Here is a 25,243-nt window from a genome sequence, read left to right on the forward strand (position 1 = left end):
CAAAGATGCACAAAACTCTGACTGCGTCTGGTTAATAGAAGCACTATTTAGCCAGTGTTGGTGCTAGCCAGTGTGACTTTTTTGTCAAGTTTGGAATAAGTAGCTTGTTGTAGCAGTCGTATTGCTTATTATTTCATCCAGCTGTCATGTGTGTCTGCTACTTACTCCCAGATACTGTATGGGATAATGTATATGTGGTGTTGTCAGGTTCAGACACATCAGCAGCTTTGGTTTTCATTAGTAAAAAAAATAGTTCTGCAGCATTTGACTTCATCAGAATTAATTCCAGTGGCTAACTGCATCTGCAAACAGTACCTGGAATAAAATTTCAAGATAAGACCAGGGGAAAAAGTTTTTTGAGGTCTTGCCCTTGCTGTACAAGTGGTGTTTATACATAGTTTCATTTTGGTTATTAATAGGGGAAAAAGACTTTTAAAATGTATATTTATCTCAAATTTTACAATTTTGTCTTGAATATCTATTTTGGTTTTAATGCATATCAGAGAAAGTAGAGTGACTGAGACTATCTTACAACGCAATAGTACAACTGTAAACTGAAATGTGGAATAAAACTCCGTGGAGCTTTTTGGTCATAAGATTGTGGTGACATGGAGGTTTGGAGCAGACTCAAGGTGAAGGATGTGGAGAGACAAATGGACATAGTGAGGGGAGAAAAAGATGAAAAACACTGCAGTTTGTACACTTAATGAGCATAAGTTTAAAAACAAGACTCCAGGCAGCAGTGAGTGTTAGTCTGATCTTGCAGACAGGCTGAAGCAGTAGTTTGGGAGAGATACATGTTCCATATATCTAAGTGTGTCATTAATTTAAAACCCATTCCTTTTGACTCTGTCCACACTGTTCAAATAAAGATTGTGTAGATAAGAGAGGGTCTAGCAGCCAAATTGTGCATACTCACTGTGACTGAAAGCATCATCAGTGGTTATTTTTTATAGTCGCATCCTTTGATGACGATCTGGTGTCTGGCTCTTGTGAAGGAAGGCCCTCTTCCCCATCAGTTTTGCACCCTTTGAGGGAGTGAGGAGGAGAATTCTGACAAGTAGGATGGCTTGAATCCTTTTGCAGTACTTCATGTAGGATCTCAAAGTTGCTAATCCATTGCTACTTGCTTCTGTCTTGTAAAGAGTTGACGGGACAACAACATCCTGTCTTATTCATTACAGGTGTGTTATTCATGGATGTGCACCTTTATTACAAGGTCAGAGAGGCTCTGGTGAACCAGAATGGTGTTTTAGATTTCCTGCTTTTGGCTTTTCTGTTTGGCATTATGGGAAGTAGGGTGTAGGACTGCTCCCTGTTTCCTTTAAAATGGAAAAAGGAAGCTTTGGAAAGCCCCCATGGAGGAACGAAGATGTTGGACGTAATGAAACATGGGAGCAGTAGGATGTTGCTGTCAAAGTGAAGAATTCTGTCATAGATTAGTGAAATGAAAAGGTGAGAAATACCCTGTATCATGTAGTTTACCCTTCTTCTAATGCACAACTTGTCTCCTAGTGAGGTAAGATCAAGATCATTCTTATTCTTAAAGTTGTATGGGATTCCCATAATGCTTCTTAAAGTTCAAGTACTTTCAGTATTGGTCTAGGTGAGGAAGAGGATGGGTAGAAAGTCATGAAAGTAAGAGGGGCAGAAAGGGAAAAGAGATTGGGAGGCCAAAGTTTGAGAATGAGGGCAAGGGAGAGATGTGTTGTTCAGGAAACGGCTGTTTTTCTAATGTAATTATGGAGAAGTAAGTAGAGCAGGCATTATGACAGCAAAATGTTCCTGATGAGGCTTCTTAAATTGCTGTTCACTATTGGGCACATAACTTGTAGTCACTTATTTTAATTACATTTGGTTCCTTCACTTTTGGATTTAGAAACGCAAAGGAGGAGGATTGACAGCCTTTTCAGCAAGACAAGGTTTAATAGAGACAAGCAGACAGACATTTAAGGTATGTTTGTGTTGAATGATAGCTAGTAAATTAGTGATGTGCTTGCTTCTGCACTAGAAGAGCTGAAAGCTCTTCTTACCAGCTCCGTGGCAACTAGTCATTGTGAATTCAGAAATGCAGCTTACTTACCTAAGTTTGGCATATCTTTAAAAAAAGCATTATTACATGCTAGAATAACTTTTTCCCTAAATCTACTGATCTGAGAACCTAATAATCTCACTGCTTTGAAGATTTGAAGAGGAGTGGAGATATGAATAAAAACCCAAAACCCCACCAAAACAAAAAAGAAAACCCCAGACAAAAAAGCCTTGGAGGGTAGAGGTGAAGTTTGTTGGCACTAGTATCCTAAAACAGAATGACATAATACTTACCTTCAGGGACTGAACAATTTAAAATAGGTACTGACAGTGCATTTGAAAATGACAGTTACTTTGTTTTCAAAACAAAACTCCAGACTTTTTTTATGAAAAAGGCTTTCATGTTGGTATTTCCTAATACTAAATATTTGGTATCTTGAAGTTTGAGAGAAATGTATTTGTAGAACTTGTTACAATGACTTGAAGCACATTTTTTTGTCAAATAAATAAAGAAATTGATAGAAAGATTATGAAATGCCATATGGATACATGGAGAAGGGGAATTCGAGTGCCAGCTGTCAATAGATAGAATTTCAAATCTGTGTTAACAAAATAATAACATTTGCTAGTGGTGGAGGTTTAATATATACTGTTCAGCAGGTTTAACTCATACTGGAAAAATACTACTTTTTGGGTTACAAAAATGACCTTGATTTTGCCTTAATGTAGGTCTGAGCATTATGAGTCAATTAACCTTATTATTCCATTATACATCTCAACTTGATGCAATATTTATATATGATTGGAAAAGCCCAGAAGACAGTTGGGTTGGGTTGTGTTTCTGACTGATAGGAACTGTCACTTTCAAAGCTGTTCTTCACAAAAGCAGGCACTATCAAAATGCGCCAGTGAGATTCAGAAGAAGCTAAGTTCCAAAACACAAAGTAACTTGAGAATTTAATTCATACCATCTACCTCAATAACATGCTGCTTTTGCCTTTCACTCACAACTAGACACGATCAAAATCAGTACCTGATATTTCTGTTTTGGGGAGGAAATAAATGCACATCAAATCAACAGCAGGAATTATTAGACCAATATATAGCTCTCAGTATATTAGACCAATGTAATAGGTCTTCCCTGTGGCACTGTGGGAAGTTAAGCACATGATGAATAGTGAGGGTGGAAACAGTAATTACACTTAATATGGCTGATATTTTTAATTTTTATCTGCATTCTCAATTTTGAATATTGCTTTTCTGACGTCTTTGTATAACTTATTCTATGGGCAAATCAGCTACTTAGTATGATAATAATTTCTCATCTTGCCCAACCTTGTGACTGTCCCTGTCAATTTTTTTTTTTTTTTCCCCAAAAGGAATTTGTGAACTTTAAGCATGCTTGAAAGCAGTGTTAGCATAAGGTAAATTTCTGGAGATACAAAGGCAATGTCACTGTTTAGTTCTGTCTGGGAATAACACACAGTCTTGTTCATAGTTATTATATTTTATGCGATTCTTTGTGATGCAGGAGAATATCTGTTCCTAAACCTGTTTTTCTGAGAGCGAACCATGTCTGTCTGCCTTTTTTTTTTACCATAGGGCCTGAAATTAATTTTTTTGTATTTTGAGAAAACAAGAAATTAAAGCTATGCCACCCCACCAGGCAGCTATTGATTTTTCTGCTGTTGGCCACATTGGCTGTTGTAAGAGACTGAAATGCTGAGAGGCTTATATAGTTAGCAGGGAAGCTTAAACCTACTCACAGTATTAAAAAAAAAAAAAAAGTTTCAAAAAATCTTCTTTTATACTAATAGTTTCTGTAAATTTGTATAATCCTTAAGAGCTTATTGTTTTACACGTTTTATCCATGTACACGTTTTCATTCTCATGACAATACAGTGGATTTTGATAAGCTTTTAAAATTATTTTGTAAGAATATGATCCTGAGTGTGTTACAGAGTATACCTCCAAACTGTCTTAAGATCACGTCCTTTATTTTTTCTAATAAAACATATTGCTAAACTAGCAGGAGGCAAGCTGAACAGTTAACATTACCTTCTTTATAATGCATATCTCCATATTTCCTGAGAAATGAATGGCATATTTCTGTCTGAGTTTCAAAGTGCAGTTGTTCCCTCCTGGCAGTATGACTATGTTTAGGTACTATTTTGTTAACAAGTCACTTTCTAGCTGCAGTAATTTCTGTCTGTCTTAATCTTCCCTTGACCTGTGACTGATGTTGAGGAAGTAAATTAACTTTTGATTCAACTGGACAGACTGTAGGCAGCTCCAGAATGTGTGTGGGCAAACAATTCTTGCAGCTGCTTATTCTTGGGAGTGTTAACATGTAAGATTTCATAAACAGCTTCATATTTTTTAAAAATAAGATTTGATGTATTTTATAGAAAATATTTGAAGACCTGTCTTTTATGAATGTATCCTCTATATGTAAGTGCTTTGTAAGTACTGTCATTTGCTATCAGTCTAATGAAGTAATGTTCTACTAAATGTCAGTGATGCCGTTTGTACTCAAGTTCAAACCAAAATTTTGTAGCAGAGGATAACTGTTTAATTTTTCATTGGTTCTATATATTTCAGTAGTTTTAAGTAGAGATTTTTTGGATATTGCATCTGATGTCAATAATCTTCAGAAGTACCATCTTTCATTATAAAGCCAGAGATGTATTTTGTGGCTATTTAAAGACCCAAGAATAAACAAGTGGCTTACTACTTTCAGTAGAAGCACTATATTTTAGATGAAGGAAAAAAACACAGAGCTCTTCATGCAGTAGCTTTGTAGCTTTGACTGTTCTGTCATGTATTCAAGGAGTATTTGTATGTGCTGCATAAGTTATCTCAAGGGAAATTCTACAGCAGTGATGTTTTGTCATATGTCACTGTTGATTGTGCCTACCAGAGAAAGAGACAAATAATTTGAATGTTGTTGTCTGAACTGGAATTCAAGAATAAGGTTTGCATTTGAAGCACCAGTTTTGCCTTAAGGGTTTATTCCATTTTAGGAAAGAGTGAGCAATAGCAAGGCTAGCAGTCTTCTTTCAGAGAGCTAATAGCTGCTCTCATAGTAAGAATATGAAAAGAGACTATCGAAAGGAAAGAACAGTACCAGTGGAGGAGGAGAAAGTCATGAGTACAAGAGAATACACAAATAGGATAGCTGATGAGGTCATTTTTATTCTCAAAGGTGAGTTCTCCAAGAATGCTTGTAAGGTGTGTTTACATTAATAAATAGCAGTAAATGGTAAGCAAAAGGAGTAAGATAATTATGGAACAACAGGGCACTCAAGCTTTCTTTTAAAGTAGACTTCATTTAAGTAGCTTGGCAGTTTCATTATATTACTCTTGTAACACACAGTAATTTATCCTTCACCAATTTAAAGAATTATTGTCCCAAGACTGCGGATGCTGATACAGTAATCTATAGAAGAAAAGCCTTTTTTTTTTTCCCCTAAACTAGTGCATATAATTGTTACTTGCACTTGCATGTAGAATAGCAGTTAAAGTTTTGATGTGATAATTTTTTAAAATCTTCTGTTGGAGACACTTGCATAGGTTGCTTACATTGCAGCCATCCATTTGTTTTAAGCTAAAGACAAATGTGTATTATAGAAGTTAATTAATCGCACTGGAACCCATGACAAAAAACCTGTGTGGTTAGTATCCTTTTAAAAAGAAGTAAGTTAGAATTGGTCATTATAGAGAGACTACATAAAGATTAAGACCTGTGCTTTGGTTCCAAAGTAATGAGGCTGAAAAACAAGTGCAAATATATTGCATACACTGGAAAAAAAATAATTTGATAGGAATTAATGACTAGCAAAGTGTCGGGAGCAGCAAGGGCTGGCTGCTCCTGAAGGTAAGGCAAGCTGGAAGCTGAGGATGATCCCAGCAGGGACAGTGCCCTCACTGACCAGGGCACAGTCCCACAGCATCTATACATCAGGAGAGCTGGGTGCTGGTTATAGGGTCCATCAACAGTTCCTGACACAGCGAAGTCATGAGTGAGATCCAGGGTCCGTCCAGGGAGTCCGGTCAGGAGCAAAAGAAACCAGAGGCAGGTTTGGAGACAAGCTGCAACGTGTGTCTGAAATCCATCCAGGCAACAGGGTCTGAACAGGACTGGAGTCATATTGCAGCTTGGGTGAGGGGTCTAGCCAGACTCGGAGACAGGAGCCAGAGCCAGGGCTGGAGGAGGGTACGCTTAATGATGTTGTTCAGACAAGGACTGAAGACCCAGAGCTGAGCTTAAATGGAGCTCCAGGGCCACAGGCAGGGCGTGTTCATGGGGGCCTTGGTGTGGCTGGTCACAGCCATTAAGACCTGTTAGTGCCCTTAGGGTCCTGGTGCATAGTCTGACAGAGTTTGTCTTCAGACCTTTAATATTAGAGCACAAGCTGACTTGAAAACTCAAATTATATTCTTGCATGTAAGAGAGCATCATTGGTGTGTCTTCTCTGCATGTAACTCAGTAGGCAAAGATTTATTGAAACATCATGGGGCTTATTCCACTCAGAGGTGTGTGAAAAGGAAGCTGAAAATATGTCAACAAAACAATGATGTGGACAGGCAGAAGAATTAAAAAATGGGCTGTGGTGTGATTAAGGTGTGTGATACAATGGAGGATAGCTAAGGTACCTGAGAGCTGTGCAATGGCAACAGTTCAAAGAGGAGTTGAGGGCAAAAACTTGATATCAGGAAGGAAATGGAAGAGTAAGGTGGCTGAAACAAGGCGAAGTTAACAAAGCAAGTGTGAAATAAAATCATATGCAATCGGTGCTGGTGAGGCCGCACCTCAAGTACTGTGTTCAGTTTCGGGCCCCTCACTACAAGAAGGACATTGAGGTGCTGGAGCATGTCCGGAGAAGGGCGATGAAGCTGGTGAAGGGTCTGGAGCACAATGGGTCTTATGAGGAGCGGCTGAGGGAACTGGGGTTGTTCAGTGTGGAGAAGAGGAGGCTGAGGGGAGACCTTGTCGCTCTCTACAGCTACCTGAAAGGAGGTTGTAGAGAGATGGGTGTTGGTCTCTTCTCCCAAGTGACTAGTGACAGGACAAGAGGAAATGGCCTCAAGTTGCGCCAGGGGAGGTTCAGGCTGGATATTAGGAAAAAGTTCTTTACTGAGAGAGTAGTGAAACATTGGAATAGGCTGCCCAGGGAGGTAGTGGAGTCACCCTCCCTGGAGGTATTCAAGGAGCGTGTGGATGTGGCATTGTGGGATGTAGCTTGATGGGCATGGTGCTGTGTGTAGTTGGGTGGGTTGGTTTTTGGTGTGTTGTGGTTTGTTGTTGTTGTGTGGTGTGTGGGTTGTTTTTTGTTTTTTTTTTTTTTTTTGGTTGGACTTGATGATCTTACAGGTCTTTTCCAACCTTAGTGATTCTGTATTCTGACAAGGAAATGGCCTCAAGTTGTGCCAGGGGAGGTTTAGGCTGGATGTTAGGAAAAAGTTCTTTACTGAGAGAGTGGTGAAGCATTGGAACAGGCTGCCCAGGGAGGTGATGGAGTCACCATCACTGGAGGTGTTCAAGGAACGTGTGGACGTGGCACTGCGGGATGTGGTTTAGTGGGTATGGTGGTGTTGGGTTGATGGTTGGACTTGATGATCTTACAGGTCTTTTCCAACCTTAATGATTCTGCGATTCTGTAATATTAGATGATCCCACTCTCATCTAGAACAACTGAGCGCATACAGTTCTGAAAAGTGACCTGCTTCTGTGCGTTGCATTCCATTTGTAAGGCATTTGGCTGTCTTTAAGTGGCTTTTACGCCATACATACTACAAACATGAATGAATAGATAGCTCTTAAATACATTCTTTCATAGCTGCCCAACAACTAAAGCTTACTAGCCAAATAGCTTAATTGACTTTTGTGAACGATTATAAACCAAGGTGTAGCTTTCCAGTAACACTTTAAAGGATTCTTATTCGTACTACAGTTTAGTTCAGTAGTTTACAGTTCAAGTGTTTGAGGGCATTAAATAAGAAAGAAGTTGCCTTTATTTGTATGCCACGTTTTACAGACCTTGCTATTACCTTAGATTATTAGAGTAAGTATTACTTAAGCCTCTAAGTGCAGTCAAATAGAAAGGCTAAATGAAGAGGAAAGGATAGGGATGAAATACAGGACCATACTATGCCATAAACCAGTTTGCAAACACAGAGGAATCTTTACTCATTTTTTTTGTTTAATTTTACATAATTCGAAGGCTCTCGTTCAAAATGCATAAACTTCCCTAAGACAGAGGTGGGTTGTGGAACATTAGTTTCATTCCTCACAGTTTTGGAATTAAACCCTTTGACTTTTGTTGTTCTTACTATAAAGAGAGCACAGTTTTTAGTTATTCACTAGTTGTATGAATGCCTGAATGTGTATGTGTGGGGAGAAGTTTGACATTTAGAAAGCACAAACAGAGCAAATATGTTACCTGTGTATTTTGTCTTTACTCTCTACATAACTTTTCGCCCTTCCTTTTTAACTTTTTTGGGCTTTCTAACTAGATAATATAAAATTCAGTTGATAGTTGATAGGGGCTGCACAGCATTTCTAGTATTATTTGCATTTTGGCAGACTTGCGTAGAAGCAGTTTCCACTGGTTCACGGGGAACCTGGTGTTCTCAGATTGTGATCTGCGGTTAGTTTCTAAGATTAGGTCTTCTGGATTGGAGAGTGGCGTGTAGTGAAATTGCTGATCAGCAACTGTACAGGTGGCAGTAGTTCAGAGCTACTGTCACCTGACAGCAGTTGGACATCTTATAAGTTATGTGTTGCTGTAGAAGTAGTACACCAGATCTCGTTTCATAATGAGTTTTATGATTTCTACTACAAAAATACTTAAATAATTTTGAGTCATTTTATTCTTAACATGTTAAGCCCCTTTCTTAAAAGTGTTTCTAGTCTGTTTGCTGTAATCTGGGAGAGACCACTGGCATACTTTGAGTCATGTGCATATGGGGGTCTGGAAGTGCTGACATGACTTTGTTCAGAAGTTTAGTTGCAAATAATGACTGAGTTTGCGTCCTGCCACATCAAGAAACAGTCTGGTATCAGCCTGGGACTTGCAGAGAACTGTTTCAGGATGGGCAGCCCTTGCTTGCTTGCTAGCCCAAGCTAGCACTGTGGATTTTTGCCTGAACTTTTCCTCAGCTCAAGCTGTTTTCATTGTGCATATGCTCATGCCATGCATGTACCCACCTAACTAGTGCTCCTACAAGGCATAGCACTCAAAAGCATGGTGGAGACACCTGTGTAGTTCTGCAGGAGTAGGTTGACCCTGCCTTGTGCTTACTGTCCGGCCATTGCAGAGCCTTCTGAAGGGTTGTGCAGCTCAAATGGGCCCTGTATGAGTCAGGGGTAGCGCAGGCCTGGCACCAAGTCAGAGCTAACCTTCCTCATTCCTTGTTGACCCAGAGAAAGCTGTTTAAATGAGGGAAACTGATGGTGGGCAACTCAAGCTGTGTCTTAACAGAGCTGACTTTTGTCCTGGGGACTTAACTGGAGTGCCAGGAGTGGCTGTAGTGCTCTGGTCCTATGGTAGTTCTGGAAGGACTACGGCTGTGTTTGCATAGTGCTGTGGTTCAGCTGATACCTTGGTTATCTGTAGATACGTCAATAGCATTTTCCTGTCTGTGGGATAATTAAAGTAGAACCTAAAATAACTAAAATTTGATTGTTTTCTACTTAATAAAGTATGTACTACTTGAAAATTTAAATCATTTAATATTTCTAAAGGCAGGTGAAGGTAACATTTAGCTTTGAAGATGCACACTAAGTTACAAGACACAAGTCAAATGCTCAAAGTTATTTTTATGTTTATTCAGTACATTTATATGACCATTGCTTCTTTTCATAATGTAAATTTGCCTAACAGAAAAGCATGTTCAGTTCCTGCCCTGTTTTCTAAACACACCTGAAAAAAAAAATATGTTTTGCATATGAACATTTTCGCAAGTAGAAGCAGTATTTATATATTTCTATTTCAATTTTTATCTTTTTGGCCATGTAATGCAGAAATTTCAGTACTTTAGATTAAATAAATTGGTATTCCTTTCATCCATTCAGAAACATAATTTACTGTGTTTATAATTTAACATCATTTTGTAGGCAAAGGAAAAATTATGATATGCCAATATTGTCTGAGAATGTAACTATTTATAAATGGGGAACTTGCTTTTCCTCCAAACCCAAAAGTTACTCATGCAGTTCATACTACAAAATAGAACTACATGGTATCCACAGGCAGTGTTTGGTATTATATTCCATATTTTGTTTATATTGGGATGTAATAAGAATAGTAAATGTATCCTGGTAAAAATAAAATGCCATTGACTCTGTTAAGTCTTTATCACTTTAATTGCAGTAGTGAATCTAATACCAAGGAAGTATTATCCCACATTACTTAAGTTCATCTCTCACAAGTTCAATTTTACAAGCTGTCTTTATAAAAATGCATTATATTGGGGCTGAATACTGTGATCTGTACTGTATTTGACATTGTATAAGAGGCAATCGTTAATGTCTGTATTTTATATGAAAGAACATTATACTGATTTGGTTTTAGCCTGCTTAATTGCAGTGTGTGACTAGACTGGATGCGGTGTAAGTTCTGAGCTGGCAGTGTTTCCATGTTCTTTTCATTCAGAATTTAATGTCCTTATGGTGGCTGTATGCTGTGAAGCTTATATTATTCCTGATAAATGCCATAATGTTAAAAAAGGTTGGTTTTCTGTTCAATGTATTGAATGGTTCATCATGGCTTCTGCTTCTGCATATATGAATATTCACATCTATTGGTGCCCTGGTCATTCAGTATCAGAATATTTAAAACACCATTTAGACTTACTTCTTAGTGACTGCCTTCATTTTTCATGAGGCACACGGGGTTTTCTTCAAGACTTCGTTTATCTCTATGTTGTGATCTGATTTACCTGTGCTGTGATATCTGGTTTTCTTTAACATGTCTCCAACAGTTGACCAAAAGGGGGTGCTAATAGATCAAACAGTCAGATGTGTTGCATAAAGAGGTTAAGGAGCCTTTTTTTGTACAATGAATTAAATCTCAGCTACTGATTTAGATCAGGTAAATACAAGTTTTCACATCTGGGTGTTGTGTAACGTGCTGGTCACAGCATTGCTCTTTGTGGAAGGCAGATTCATGCCTGGTAAATATGGTTGCTTCTCACCTTCCACTAGGCTTGTGGGGGATTCTTCGTGACATTTCCAGGGGCTCTGTGGCAGGCATTCTCTTCTGTAAGACTCCCATTTATTTTTCCATTTGTGCAGTTAAAATACAAAAGCATATAAGGGTTAAGCATAGGTTATTTAGCAGATACTTAAGAAGTTCAAATTTATTGAATTTTAGAGATTGAATACAGATATCCCAAACTACCAAGATAAATGTTCAAGTCAGGTGCCTTAATATCCTTCATCCTGATATCCCAAAAGACTTTCGCTGTCCATTTTTTTTACTGTTTGTTTCTCCAGTTCCACAGAACTGGTTAATGGTGGCAACAGAGCTGGGAGCCTCTAATGTAAGAACAGAAGAGACATAAGTATGTCCCCTGAAACAAGGGACTCTGCTATGTCCTTATCCTGCAGTGGGATGAGATGGTTGAGAGACTGATACTGGTGTGAATATTGTAGTGAAGACTGGAGAACTTCCAATGGCTTCTCAATGGACCCTTCCATTTGTGTAGCAGAGATGTGAAACCCATTTGTGGCTTTGCTGGAACAGCAGATGACGGTGGAAGGGGAGTACACGCTTCTCGTGGAAGACACGTGGTTATATGATCACAGCATTTGTTTTTCCAGGATACGTGATACCTATATACTTTTTTGAACTCTACAAATTCACATTTTCACTAGTAGTTATCATTTATTCATTCCGTGTCACTGAGCTAATATAAGAGTATTTTTATGAATATTTAATAAGAAGACTGTGTAGTGTAGTCTTGGCCAAATTTCTACTCTTGTCTCTCTACACAGGATAAAAGATATTTAGATTTACTGTGAGACTCTAAAATAACAAATTGCAGCCATAACCGAGTCTAGATGTAACATTCAGGTCTATAATGCCTCTCTAAAGAACTGTGCACTCTGGAAGAAAAGGTGACTGTAACCTTTACTAACACTGAAACCCAGAAATATCATTAAAGTGTGTTGTTTTATAGCAGATACTAAAGCACAGTTTGTGCTGAAGCTGGACCATGATCAGATTACAGAGTCACAGAATCGCAGAATGATTAAGGTTGGAAAAGACCTGTAAGATCATGAAGTCCAACCATCAACCCAACACCACCATGCCGACTAAACCACGTCCCGCAGTGCCACGTCCACACGTTCCTTGAACACCTCCAGTGATGGTGACTCCACCACCTCACTGGGCAGCCTGTTGCAGTGTTTGACCACTCTCTCAGTAAAGGAATTTTTTCCTAATATCCAGCCTAAACCTCCCCTGGCACAACTTGAGGCCATTTCCTCTTGCCCTGTCACTCATCACTTGGGAGAAGAGACCAACATCCACCTGGCTATAACCCCCTTTCAGGTAACTGTAGAGAGCGATGAGGTCTCCCCTCAGCCTCCTCTTCTCCACACTGAACAACCCCAGTTCCCTCAGCCGCTCCTCATAAGACTTGTGCTCCAGACCCTTCACCAGCTTCATTGCCCTTGTATTGCACAAAGTTACATTTTAAGTTAACTGTAGAAATAACTATAATGAAATTATAATAAATTATAGGAATTATTAAATGATAATAGTGTGAAATGATTATACAGGATCATATAGATCAAGTTTAAGGAATTTAAATGCCCAACACAATGGAACGGGGTGGGGAGAAAATACAACTTTCTTAATTGCAAACCAAATGACAATTTGAGTGGCGGTCTCGGGAGCCAAAGCAGCTGCTATAACTTCATACCAAGTTATCCATGTTTGTGGAAACACAAAGACAGCTCCATATTTGTGTGACAGACTAACATGTACAGAACAAAGGAATCTTCCATTAAGAGAATGACTGATTTGAGAGAGGAAATATACTTGGGGAGGAGTGTGATGCCAGATGCATCTGCAGGAAGAGGCCCAGAAAGACAAACTTCAGGAAGGTAATTTTGCTGTCTGAGTCCCTGTGGACTAAGTGTGGCATCTTCAACAGCCATACAGCCAGGCCTCCTTGATGAAAGAAAAACTTTTTAGGGACTAGAAGACCTTGTGAAGGGTTGGTTATAATCCAAGAAGCTGCAGATCTGGATTAGCCACATACTTTGAGGTGGGATACTGTGGGAAAGTATCTGCAAGATCATAAAGGACATGGGTGACTTTTTTAATAAACCTTAATTTTACTTTTGTCTACATAATTTTGAAGGGTTTTTGTTTTAAAAGGCTAACTATTGTAATAAACCCAGGTATTTACATGTAAAAGCTTGTTTGTTCATCTCTAGGGAGCTCACTGTAACAAAAATGTTTGGGCAGATTCACAAGGGAGCTGTGGCCAGCTTTGAGTCTTGTCACACTTTGTTTATTAGATAGTAACTATGAAGGAAGTTTGTCTGATCTGTGTTTTTAATGGAACACTAATGAGCCTAGAAGATAGCAGGGTTTATTGTTGCTAGCTATTACATGTAAAACTTTCTGTATAGTTTCTGACCTTTAGAATTATATTGTTGGTCTATTTATTATTATTTAATAAGTATTCTATGTGCAGCAATTTTAAATCAGAGTTTGATTAGTCTTGGAACAAGGTAAGAAATGGAACTTCCTGCTTTTAAGGCCTCATCCCAAGATGTTTCGACAGGAAAAAAAATGCATAAGCAGTCAAAAAGAGGCAAAACGGTATAATGTGGACCCATATTGCTTACAAAGAGAAAGGAAGAAAGCAGATTACCTTTCCAGAGGTCAGTAGTAGAAGAAAGGAGGAGAAACTTGTGAGAATGGAACTGTAAAAAGTATGTTTTATTCTGCAAATTTATCTGTCACAAAAGCTACCTAAAGATCAGGGTGGACGTGGGCAGAGGCACGTATTAATTGGGAATTTTGTGCAAATTACAGTTGAGGACAGAATAAAAGGTTTAAATTGAGTGGTCACTTAATTGATTTAGATTGCATATTCATTTAATTTGAAGATAAAATAAATGTAAAGTTTATACAATTTCTAAGGGGAAACTTGAGTGATTAAATGATATTTGTCATTGTGGGAGTTTGAAAAGAGAGGATTGTGTGAAAGAGGTCTGTTTCCTGGTTATCTCCTCAGTTAAGTGCCTGACATTGGGGACTAACTTGCAATGAAACCTGTTGAAAATTAAACAAGCAGTCTGGGAATCAAGTAACACTTTCTATTAACTTTTAAATAGTAGTATTTCCAATCACATGATGTTTCAGAGTTACTGGTATGTCTAAGCTCCAGGTTACTTTCCTACGAGAGGTGCAACAAACAGAAATATCAACAGCCTGTCGTCTTTAAAGCAAAACAGGTGTTTTATGTATTATTACAGAGACACCACCATGGACTTACGGTTCACGTTTCTAGTCTAGTCCAAATGCCAGTTTTTAACCACTTTTCAAATAGGAACTTCTTAAGGAAAGTTTGTTCTTTCCAACTCATTGCAATCCAGGGATGGACAGAAGGCTGAGCGTTTTAAGAAATGTACAAGGTTGCAAATTCCAGTAACAGTTGGGCTTTTTCCAGAATGTTGTAGTCAAGAGAAATGGCTTTGAAAAATGATGAAGAGGAGCAGAAGTTGCCTTAGGTTAGTAAACCGTCCGTCTGCTTTTGTAGAATAAGAACTACAACATCGTGGAGAGCTGGAAGGTGTGATGCCGTGCAATTTATCCCAGTTGACAGAGACATCTTGTGCAAAAAAATCAGCTCCCTCTCTATGCAGAGTAGAGGCATCTCAGAGATTCTGCCCACCTTTAATCTGGTGGGATTTTTACCTTGCTCTTCCGTATTAGCTCTACTGGTATGAAATCTCTTGAATTTTTTTCTCTGCAAATACAGAAATTTACAAAATGAGCAATCATCTGAGTAAAACCGGTGTCAAATGACATAATGCTGAGTGGAAATAATTTTGAAAGGGTATGGCAGTTATACTTTTCAAAGCTGATTAATGCTTTTCCAAATGCAAACAAACAAACAAATTCAAAGTGGATTGTGCTAAATTTTGTTCCAAATTGCATTTATATTACAAGAAAAAGTGTGATGCTGATCAGCCTTATTGCTTAAATCTGTTATTGCTTAAATGTTCTGAAGTCTTTGCATATTCATCAGACCTCTCCACAGAGCAAGGTTCAGAGAACTTCTTGATTCATAGCTTAGATTATTTTCTATCCAGAAAGGACCAATTTGATTGCATAATCCAATGTCCTTCTTTGGCCGTATATTAAGTAGTGTAGTAAACATAGTATCACATGAAGTTCTAGAATACCTGCAGAACACTACTTTGATACTAAAATTCTTGGGAGTGGGGGGAGAAACTAATTTTCCCATTACAATTGTCTTGTTTAAGGTTGGAAATTTAGTGGCTTCAGCTACTTACCACTGGAACTCAAGTGTATTGCTGCTGTTTTGAAGGCTTTTAGGATAACTTCTCTCTTGGTGTGGTTTTGAATGAGGACCTTCTTCTAGCATACTGCAGTATCTGTCTGTTCTGTTTTTATGATACTTTTTTTTACATGTACAAATTAAAAAATGACAGCCATGTTGAGCCAGAAGCTCTCTGGGACAGAAATTTTGAGCTAACAGAGTAGTTATCATTTCAATGTTTGTGAAATTCTTGTGCTCCCTTGCACTTGAAAACTTCATCTTGTTCTTCAAAGTACCCTTTCAGTCAGATTTTGTCATTTTAAATAGGAATAGATCTGTCTGTCCATGTCACAAAGCTGGGTGATTCTATAAACTTTGTGCTTTGAGTTTGTTTTTCATGTTGTGGACCATTTTTGAAGTTGTTATTGGCAAACGGAAGGTAGTTTAGTAGAGTGTAATCTGTGTTAGAAGTATAGATTTGTGGGAATCTGCATTTGAAATATTACTGAACTGAACTTTGTTCCAGTTGCTTAGTTTTGTAAGATTCTTGTGGCTTTCTTCATAGTTGCTAATTTTAAATTCCTTTCTAGTGTAGGTTTTAACCCCTAAAAATTTTACCATGCTAATACTGTCTGAAATGGAATGCTTGTTTAGTTAATGTGTTAAATCCAGTGCAGCTAGGTTAATTAAATGATCAAGTTCATACCTTCAAATGCATTCTCACCAGAATCAACAAAAATTAGGGAGGGCTTTGAGATTAGAAGACATGGTAGATGCATGTGTTATGGAGACTGTTCCCCCAGTTAGGTCTTCCATGTTTCCATGGCTTAGTAGAATGTGGTAGAAGATACGCTGTTTTAATTATACAGATTTTGAATGATTGTGTGCACGTTATCTGGTCCTGAGACACCTTTCATGTTATTGACTATTTAACAGTTAATGTGGGGAGGGGTTGTATTGCAGATTTTCTGAAAGGCTTGGAATTTGGCTTTAAAAGCTGTGATGTTTTTAAAGGCATTTATGGATGGTTTTCTTAAAAATTAGGTGAATATTACCAATAGCGTTGAATTACTAGAAGTATGATTGTAAGTATCCCATAGGCAAAATCTCAAAGTTCATTTGCATCTGCAAGCGTGTCTGGCTTCCCAAATTAGGTAATCTTCTGAAGAACAGTTGAAACTGAAGTGGCTTAGTCCCTCTTACTGTTCAGTTGTCTATATTCTTGCATTTTTGTGCCTCATTTATTTAAAATGACCTTAATTAAATGTGAAGCACACTATTAGCTCAGAGAATTGAGCTTTTTGGCTTGTTTCACTTGTTGTTGCATTATTTTACCAAAAGAAGATTTGTACTCAAAGGGCCCGATCCTGACATTAGTGACATAATGCAAGTTAAGGGCAAATTTTACTTCTTAATTCAGTGATGTGGAATTCAGTTCTGTATTTCCATCTGTACCTTACAGGTTTAGTAATTACGCAAGAAGATTAACCATATTTCTTGGAAACAAATAAGCTGACCCATAGTGATTTAGAAATGAAGCAAAATAGTTGTGAGCTTTGCCCACTCAAAACCAGAAAATTTTGTTTAAATTATCAGCTTAGGGTTTGTTTTGTTGTTTTTTGTTGGTTTGGGGTTTTTTTTTTTTGTAATTTGTTAATATTGTGTTGTTAAAGCATACAATTGGAGCTTTACCATTACAAATAGATTTAGGATTTTTTTCCTCTGATGCCATCATTTTAAGGATCAGAGTTTCAGAATGCTTGCAGCAGCCTTGTCTTTTTCTGTCTGTTCGTGACAAACCAGCTACTGTACATTCATATAGAGCAGTACAGTCCTTGCCACTGGCAGTCTGTCTGTGACAGAGAGCCTGTAGGCTGACATAAAGTGCAGCCTGTTGTGAACTGCTAAGTGGGAGTCTGCCAAAAACTCAGCAGACAGAACTAATTGGGGAGAAAAAGGATTTTTGTGCCCTCATCTCTCCCTCTTCAATTTTTTTTACAAGACGGATATTGTTAAAGTAACTTGTTTATGTAAGATTTGTCTGCCTCTATTTTCTCATTGCATGAATCATTTTTTAACTTCAAGTCTTGCACCGCAGGTCACTGAGCACTTCCACATGGCGGCTGGCACAGGACCAAACTCGAGACACGCAACTCATCGCAGTTGATGAAAAATTGGTAAGGGTTTTCTACTGCATACTGCTATGATACAGCCTTCAGGGTTATTTCTGCACAATAGGCATTCAGTATGGTATTCTGCGTTCTTCTAGGAAAGCCATATAAATGTGAACTACAAAGCAACAATCCTTAATATGTTTTTAAAAGGGGAACATTAGTAAAACATAAGTATGTGAAGGAAATATGGCATTCGAAGTGTTAAGCAATATAAAATTATGAGTACCTTATTTTTTATTATTGTATTATGGCCAAGGACCTGTATGAGCTGTAATTTATAACAAGTTTGCTCTTTTTGATATCTAGCTATATTTTCTGTGTAGTGAAATTATACAGAATTTGGCAGCTTCCTGAAATTCTCCTAATTTGGACCCATATTACTAAAGAAACTCTAAAGAAGCGTCGTGCAAGATTATTGTTACTATGCACATATACTCTAGCTTTTGAATATGCATGAAGGTTAGATTACAACTGGGAACAAATGCATAACATTCTTCTGCTAATCAGTAGCAGATCAGCAATTTGGCAATCTTTTCTTGTAAGTTCTTCCATAATGTGTGGTCTGTTACTCTAGATGCAACCTGACACTTATGTTTACATTATTCAATAGTATAATTTTTGCAAGACTTCTGGGGGGAATGCGTCACAGCAGAAGCATGCTTTTCATTGGTTTTCATATGGTTTTTGAATCTTCAGGAAAAAAAATTTCCCATCATATGTACCAGACAGTTCATATTATATATACATTCTTGTATCCCTGAAGCTGTATTAACTACTTAAGACATAGTTGGAATTTGTATTTATAAATTGAGTATTTGTAATGTTAACTACAAGTTGAGACAGCTGAAGTTTAACAGGCTATTGGAAAAAAATGCATCTACTTTAAAAACTCCTTAGGGCTTTTTTTTCTCATGCTTTGTAATATGGATGTAGCAATAATAATTACTCACAGGTAAAAAAAATCAGTTCTTTTGTAAGCTTTTTTCTGAATTTAAAAAGTAATAGTATATTTTAGGTTTTAAAATTAAAGAAAAAATTAATGCTTTATTCTAGCGAACATGATTAGCTTGCTAATCTAGTTGTGCAACTTGGGATTCAGGAAATTTCATTTAATGTACAAGAGTTCATGAGTGACTATGTAAATAAGATTCACCAAGTCAATTGACCTACATTTCCCTAAACAAAGTATGAATTTTGTTTGATTATTGTAACACTGTTCTTTAACATTAAAAAAAAAAATCTAAATAGAGTTTTTATAATGCCTGAATTTACAGTATCACATTTCCCTGTTGTGACCTCAGGTGATGGATACATAGATCTGAAAGAGACTATGGTGAGAAGACAGACCCACAAAATAAATACTCTTCTATCTTCCATTTTGTATTTAAATGTACATTATCCTAAGTTAGTGTTGTACATTACCCTGTCTAGCTGTGAGAGTTTATAATTCCATTTGAATTGAAGTGATACTAATTTGAAACACAACTATTCTCTTCTCTTAGTGTTAGTGTAAATGAATTGTAAGTGAAGCGGTTATTTCTCATGTCATTATATGTTCGCATCAATTTGAAGATGCTGATATCATAGTTGCTGGGGTTTTTTTTGAGATCTCATTGTAGCAGCCATTGAATAATTTTTTTTCATTGTGATACATATAATGTATCTAAATGATTGTTTTATCCTCAGTTCTTTCAAATATCAGGTTAAATGTCAGACTGACTGGTATTTTCCTACAATATTGTGCATGTAGGTGCACATTCTAGAGGCACAAGTATTTTTTTTTCCAGATTGTTGTAGGACCTGAAACAAAATTAGAAAATTATAATATTATTTTAAAATTTTCATTTGTAGGTTTAGTTAAGTTTTTGAGGAAGTTTCCATAATGCCATAAAATATCCAATAATTGATGTTCTATTAGTGGCCCAAAATTTATATTCCATTAGCAAGGAAAATCCTCACAAAGACGTTTGATGTGGTTTTCAACTCTTTCAGGATTAGAAGTTCTCTAGACACCTGTTAAACCTCATGGAAGAGTAGAGTAATGTATTAACTTATTTTAGGCTGTTGCAGTATATTTCCTAATTTTAAGTAGGATTAACTACAAGCCATTAAAACTAATTTAACACATGACATGAATTTTCTGTTTTTTAAATAATGTTGCTAAGCATAATAAAACTAGTATTTCCATGCAAGTTCTAATTAAACTGTATTCCAGAAGTCGATGCTTAACTTTTAGTTAAAAAAGATCCCTCCTCTTGTGTTAGTGCCAATATATGCATCTTATTGTTAGAAGTCATTAAATCATATTTTGATGTATTTGTTGGCTTTGTCATACTTTTTTTTAAAGCTTGGCATCACCTTATGGGTGGTTTTTACATGCATATCAGAAAGAAGCAGCAAGAACAGGCGGAAAATGGGATATGGTTATCTTTGTTTGCCTTACTCCTCTTGTAACTTACTTTGAAACGGAACTCTTCTGTGAGTTGATGTTTACAAGGCTAGTAGAGTTACACCATGGTTATTGAAAACTTTTAACTGCATACTGTAGTTGAGTTAATCTGTCTATTTCCAGTGCTTTTGTAGACTTTTTATTGCTATGTGTACATGCGTATGCTGGAACTTAATCAACAGGGATTCCTTTGAATTATCTGGAGTCCCATTTGGTTTTGTAAGTACTAAAATATTCCTTGTCTTGGGAAACACAAATGAAATAGAAGAGGGAAGAGCATCCTGACATTGAATTATTAAGTAGTAGTTGGACACCTTCTTACTGCAGCCCAGCATGTGTTGAATACAACAGAAAAATGAGTTCTCATGAAATAGTAGAAAATACAGTAATTTAGACCACATTCATTTTTCATATTAGAAGAAAGTGGGACTCTTAAATGTAAAAGGAGGTAAATGCTCAGCTTGTATAGAACACATCCAAGAACTGATATCTTTGTCTCAGTCACTAGCTGTTTTCAATGAATATTGAATAAAATAATTTAATGAACAGTTAAATCCGAAGAAAATAACATACAAAATGAACAAAGCTAAACAGAAATTTAGTTCTTGCAACACATTTTGAATCTCTGGCCACCAGTTAGGTCATATTCCAAGAGTCTGGACAAATAGCTGTGTGAAAAGTAGTCTCTCAAGACCCTGCTTGCATTAGGAAATTTGGGCTATAGAGGACAAAGGCTGTTGGCAGCAAATCTCCCTCAGGTAGTGTTCCAAATAAATTAACTGTTTGTGCGTATGGAATAACATAGCTTCCATCATCATTATAAAAAGGTTCATTTTGCCTAAAATGGGGGTTTGAACTGTTTTAAATTACTGTGATTTGTTTCAGTCATTGTAAGTAGGGTGCATCAATACTGCTTGTTGTAGCTAAAAGTCGTCCAGTTCAGCATGTGTGCTTTAAACAATCTTCCCAGTCAATGCTGATAACACTGCATTGTGGGTGTCTAGCCTGGAGTTTCTACAGGCGAGGCACTTTTGTGAAAGTTGCTGTCTGCAATTGGAAGGTACCCCCAAATATTGGCCAGTAAAAGGACTTCAGTAGTAGTTAAACTATACCAATATTGCAAGAACTTTTCAAAATAAGAACAACTGCCAGAAAATATCCTTTGCATCTCAAAAGCAGAATATTCCACTGATAATGTATATGCTGTAGCTCAAAGCAAAAATTATTACAAGAGCCGTTCTAGGGTTTGGTCACTGGGGGGGATGGTAGAAACATTGTGGGACTGTAGTTAAGGATCAGGTATTAGTTGCAGCCATCTCACAGATGTTTTTATTCTGTATCTGGCCAAGATAAAATAGGATGAGTTGCTACACAGAGTTAAGCATTCAAGAGCAGTGCTTTCAAGTGCAATTGAGATGGTATTAAAGTAGTTTTTGCAGCATTGTAAGAGCATGTAGGGACGGACTGTATTACAAGCATGACAGGCTAACTACAGTGATGCTATGGACATTTCAGCACCTGTTCTGAAATTGTTTTGTTCTGCCTATACTGTTAATTAACCTTTTTTTCAGTAATGGTTCAGAAGTCTCAGTGCTGAACCTCAGCAGAATACCAGTTTCCTCCTGATTGTAAACAAACTCTACATAACTCACTAAAGATAACTTGCATATACCAAATGGGGCATAGAAAATCTGAACTCCTTTTTGAGGGTGAACAGTTCATACTTTTCAGATGATGTTCAAGAGGAGCAGTAAATGCTGTATACTGCAGCAGCCTAGGCCAAAGCGTATTAGTAAGTGGACTTAGTGGATGAGGGAAAGGCTGGGGATGTTGTTTACCTGGCCTTTGACACCATTTTTCCGCAGCATTCTCCTGGAGAAACTGGCTGCTGTTGGCTTGGACAGGTGTACTTTTTGCTGGGTGAAAGACTGGCTGGATGGCTGGGCCCAAAAAGTTGTGGTGAAATCCACAACAGTTAAATCCAGTTGGCGGCCGGTCACAAGTGGTGTTCTCCAGGGCGCAGTATTGGGGCCAGTTCTGTTTAATATCTTTATCAATGATCTGGACAAGGGGATCGAGTGCACCCTCAGTAAGTTTGCAGATGACACCAAGTTAGGCAGGAGTGTTGATCTGCTGGAGGGTAGGAAGGCTCTGCAGAGGGATCTGGACAGGCTGGATCGATGGGCCCAGGCCAATTGGATGAGGTTCAACAAGGCCAAGTGCCGGGTCCTGCACTTGGGTCACAACAACCCCATGCAACGCTACAGGCTTGGGGATGAGTGGCTGGAAAGCTGCCCTGCAGAAAAGGACCTGGGGGTGTTGATTGACAGCCGGCTGAAGATGAGCCAGCAGTGTGCCCAGGTGGCCAAGAAGGCCATCAGCATCCTGGCCTCTATCAGAAATAGTGTGGCCATCAGGAGTAGGGAGGTGATCGTGCCCCTGTACTCGGCACTGGTGAGGCTGCATCTCGAATCCTGTGTTCAGTTTTGGGCCCCTCATTACAAGAAGGACATTGAGGTGCTGGAGCGTGTCCAGAGAAGGGCGACGAAGCTGGTGAGGGGTCTGGAGCACAAGTCTTATGAGGAGTGGCTGAGGGAACTGGGGTTGTTTAGCCTGGAGAAGAGGAGGCTGAGGGGGGACATTATGGCTCTTTACAACTACTTGAAAGGAGGTTGTAGCAAGGTGGGTGCTGGTCTTTTCTCCCAAGTGACAATTGATAGGATGAGGAAATCGGTTGGATCTTAGGAAAAATTTCTTCACTGAAAGGGTTGTCAGGCATTGGACCAGGCTGCCCAGGGAGGTGGTGGAGTCACCATCCCTGGAGGTATTTAAAAGACATGTGGATGAGGCGCTTAGGGACATGGTTTAGTGGTGGACTTAGCAGTGTTAGGTTTATGGCAGGACCTGATGATCTTAAAGGTCTTTTCCAACCTAAATGATTCTATGATTCTAATAACTATTGTGAAATTGGTATAAAGACTCTTACGAGCTTCCTCTTGGCTGTCCGGAGGTAGTAGTTAGTGGCTGTTGTAAGTGTCTGCTACTGGGCAATCCAGGAGTAGTAGTGCATTAATAGGACTCTCAGAACATGAACCTCTTCAGGAAGAATGTTGCGGAAACACTCCAGTCCATTTTTTCTAGAAGACTGCATTATTAGCAAACATCACACAGTGTTTTCAGGATTGAGTCATAGTTTGTTCACCTTTATCCAAATCCCAACTTTGTCTAGGCTTAGAAATTAGTGAAATTGTATAATCTTTGTTTGATTAGAGAAGCATAGACTTTACTATAACAAACAGTTATAATACTGCAGCTCAAAATAAGATATACAAAGAAGTGAAAAATAGCATGGAATGACAAAACGTCTTCAAATCTCAGTCTGATAGTCTACAGTGCTGTGAAACAGAGGACATAGCAAATCAAGCTTTAACATGCATTTTAAAGTGTGATCATTACTAGCAGCCTTTCCCAAGAACCGAGAGTATATAATACACTTAACTCTGAAAACCAAAGCAACAATATGTCATAAAATTACATGCAAGACAGTGTGACATTGCATTTGAAGACTATGTATAGGAGCTGTTTTTGCAACTTGGTGAAGAAAAACACTTGGCAAAGTACGCATTTATTAAAGACAGGCTTACTAGATTTCCTTTTCTTGAAACTACTATTCAGCCAAGAATTTTCCAAGCATTACCACTGTGTTAGATAATAAGGATATAGTGGATGTTCTGTGTTTTGGTTTTTCAAAATGCTGTTAACCCCTTGTAGGTTATTCCTTGAGGGTGAGTTCAAACTGTTCCTAAAGTAACTCAACGGGATAAAAGAATTTAGAATAATCTTTTCTTCGTTTAATCCACTCTAGCTGCAGTACGTATTCAACTGGTTACCCTAAAGGATTCAGTTCAGGACAGCATTCCTCTTTAGATGAGGAATGTAACTTACAGATTTTCGTGTGCCTTATATTTATGGCTTTCTGATAGGGAGTTGTCATATTCAAAGGGTACAAGATACGAGGATGGAAATCTGGGGGAGGGGGTTCAGACAGAGTTACCCGTTCCCTCCCCCTAGCCCCAAATTTCTCTCTTGTAGGTTGTATTCCTTCTATTTATTTTTTTTCCTCTCAATTAGATCAATAGCTTGCATTTTGCTTCAGAATAATGAAAAGTGAATAAAAATGAATAAATGTGTTATGTAAAATAAGGTTAATAAAAGTGATTTTTCCACCTTTTACTTTGCAGATATGTTTTGAGAAACAGTTTCTAGCTTTGGCCAAAATGGCCTTGTATATGAAGCCTGTGGTTTGGAGAAGTACTTTCTTCCATCATGGTTGTGTCAAGTAAGCAGGTGACCAGCTTATTTGAACTGTGTTCTACTTGGGATTCAAGATAAAAGAAAAGTTGTTTGCTAGTGGTTTATAAAATATTTAACACAGTGTTTCACTTCATATGCATTACTTAGTGTTTGGTTTGCATTCGGTCATCTGCAGTTGTGATGTTTGACACTTGAATGTTACTAGTTTCCAGTGTAAAAGGTGTTTAAGGTATAAACCCACATTCTGGAATTATTTCAAAATTAAACACATTCTTTCAATAAAAGTGAAATATTCAAAAGAGAAGACTGTTTGCAGGTAACAATACATATACATCTACTTTTATTAAAGTGTCTAATTTAAGAGTGGACTTGCATAGAGTTAAATATTTAAAGGGCTTTAATTTTTGTGGTTATTGACAGTTTATTTATGAATCTGCATTTTTGCTGCAAAACTTAATCTATGAAAAAGTTCTTTTTGTATTTCTTTTTTTTTTCCTCCCCAGTGAAGACTAAGAAATACTGCTCTGGTGAGGAAAAAACTGTCTTGGATAACTTTGTCAGGCAGCTAATGTGAAATTTAATATTTAAAGGTTTTAATGATTTTGGGGATGGTGATAATCCTCTCACTTCATGTGCACCACACTGATCTGCCAGAGCATACATTTATTTCGAAACAGTGGGGTTTTTTGTTTTCAATTTAGATAATTTGGCAGTTTCTTCTTTATAGTTTTGGCTGGTAGTT

General features: G+C 37.8%; 1 protein-coding gene across 1 annotated transcript in view; it reads left to right on the plus strand.

The window, feature by feature from the left end:
• Positions 1-25,243, plus strand: part of NDUFS4 (NADH:ubiquinone oxidoreductase subunit S4) — a 53,029-nt gene that overhangs the window by 6,199 nt on the left and 21,587 nt on the right. The window contains exon 2 of the mRNA XM_059833431.1: positions 17,663-17,741. Coding sequence (XP_059689414.1) covers positions 17,663-17,741 — 79 coding nt within the window. The remainder of the gene's footprint in view (positions 1-17,662; positions 17,742-25,243) is intronic.

Source organism: Gavia stellata, chromosome Z (assembly GCF_030936135.1).
Source record: "Gavia stellata isolate bGavSte3 chromosome Z, bGavSte3.hap2, whole genome shotgun sequence".
NCBI classification, from domain to species: domain Eukaryota; kingdom Metazoa; phylum Chordata; class Aves; order Gaviiformes; family Gaviidae; genus Gavia; species Gavia stellata.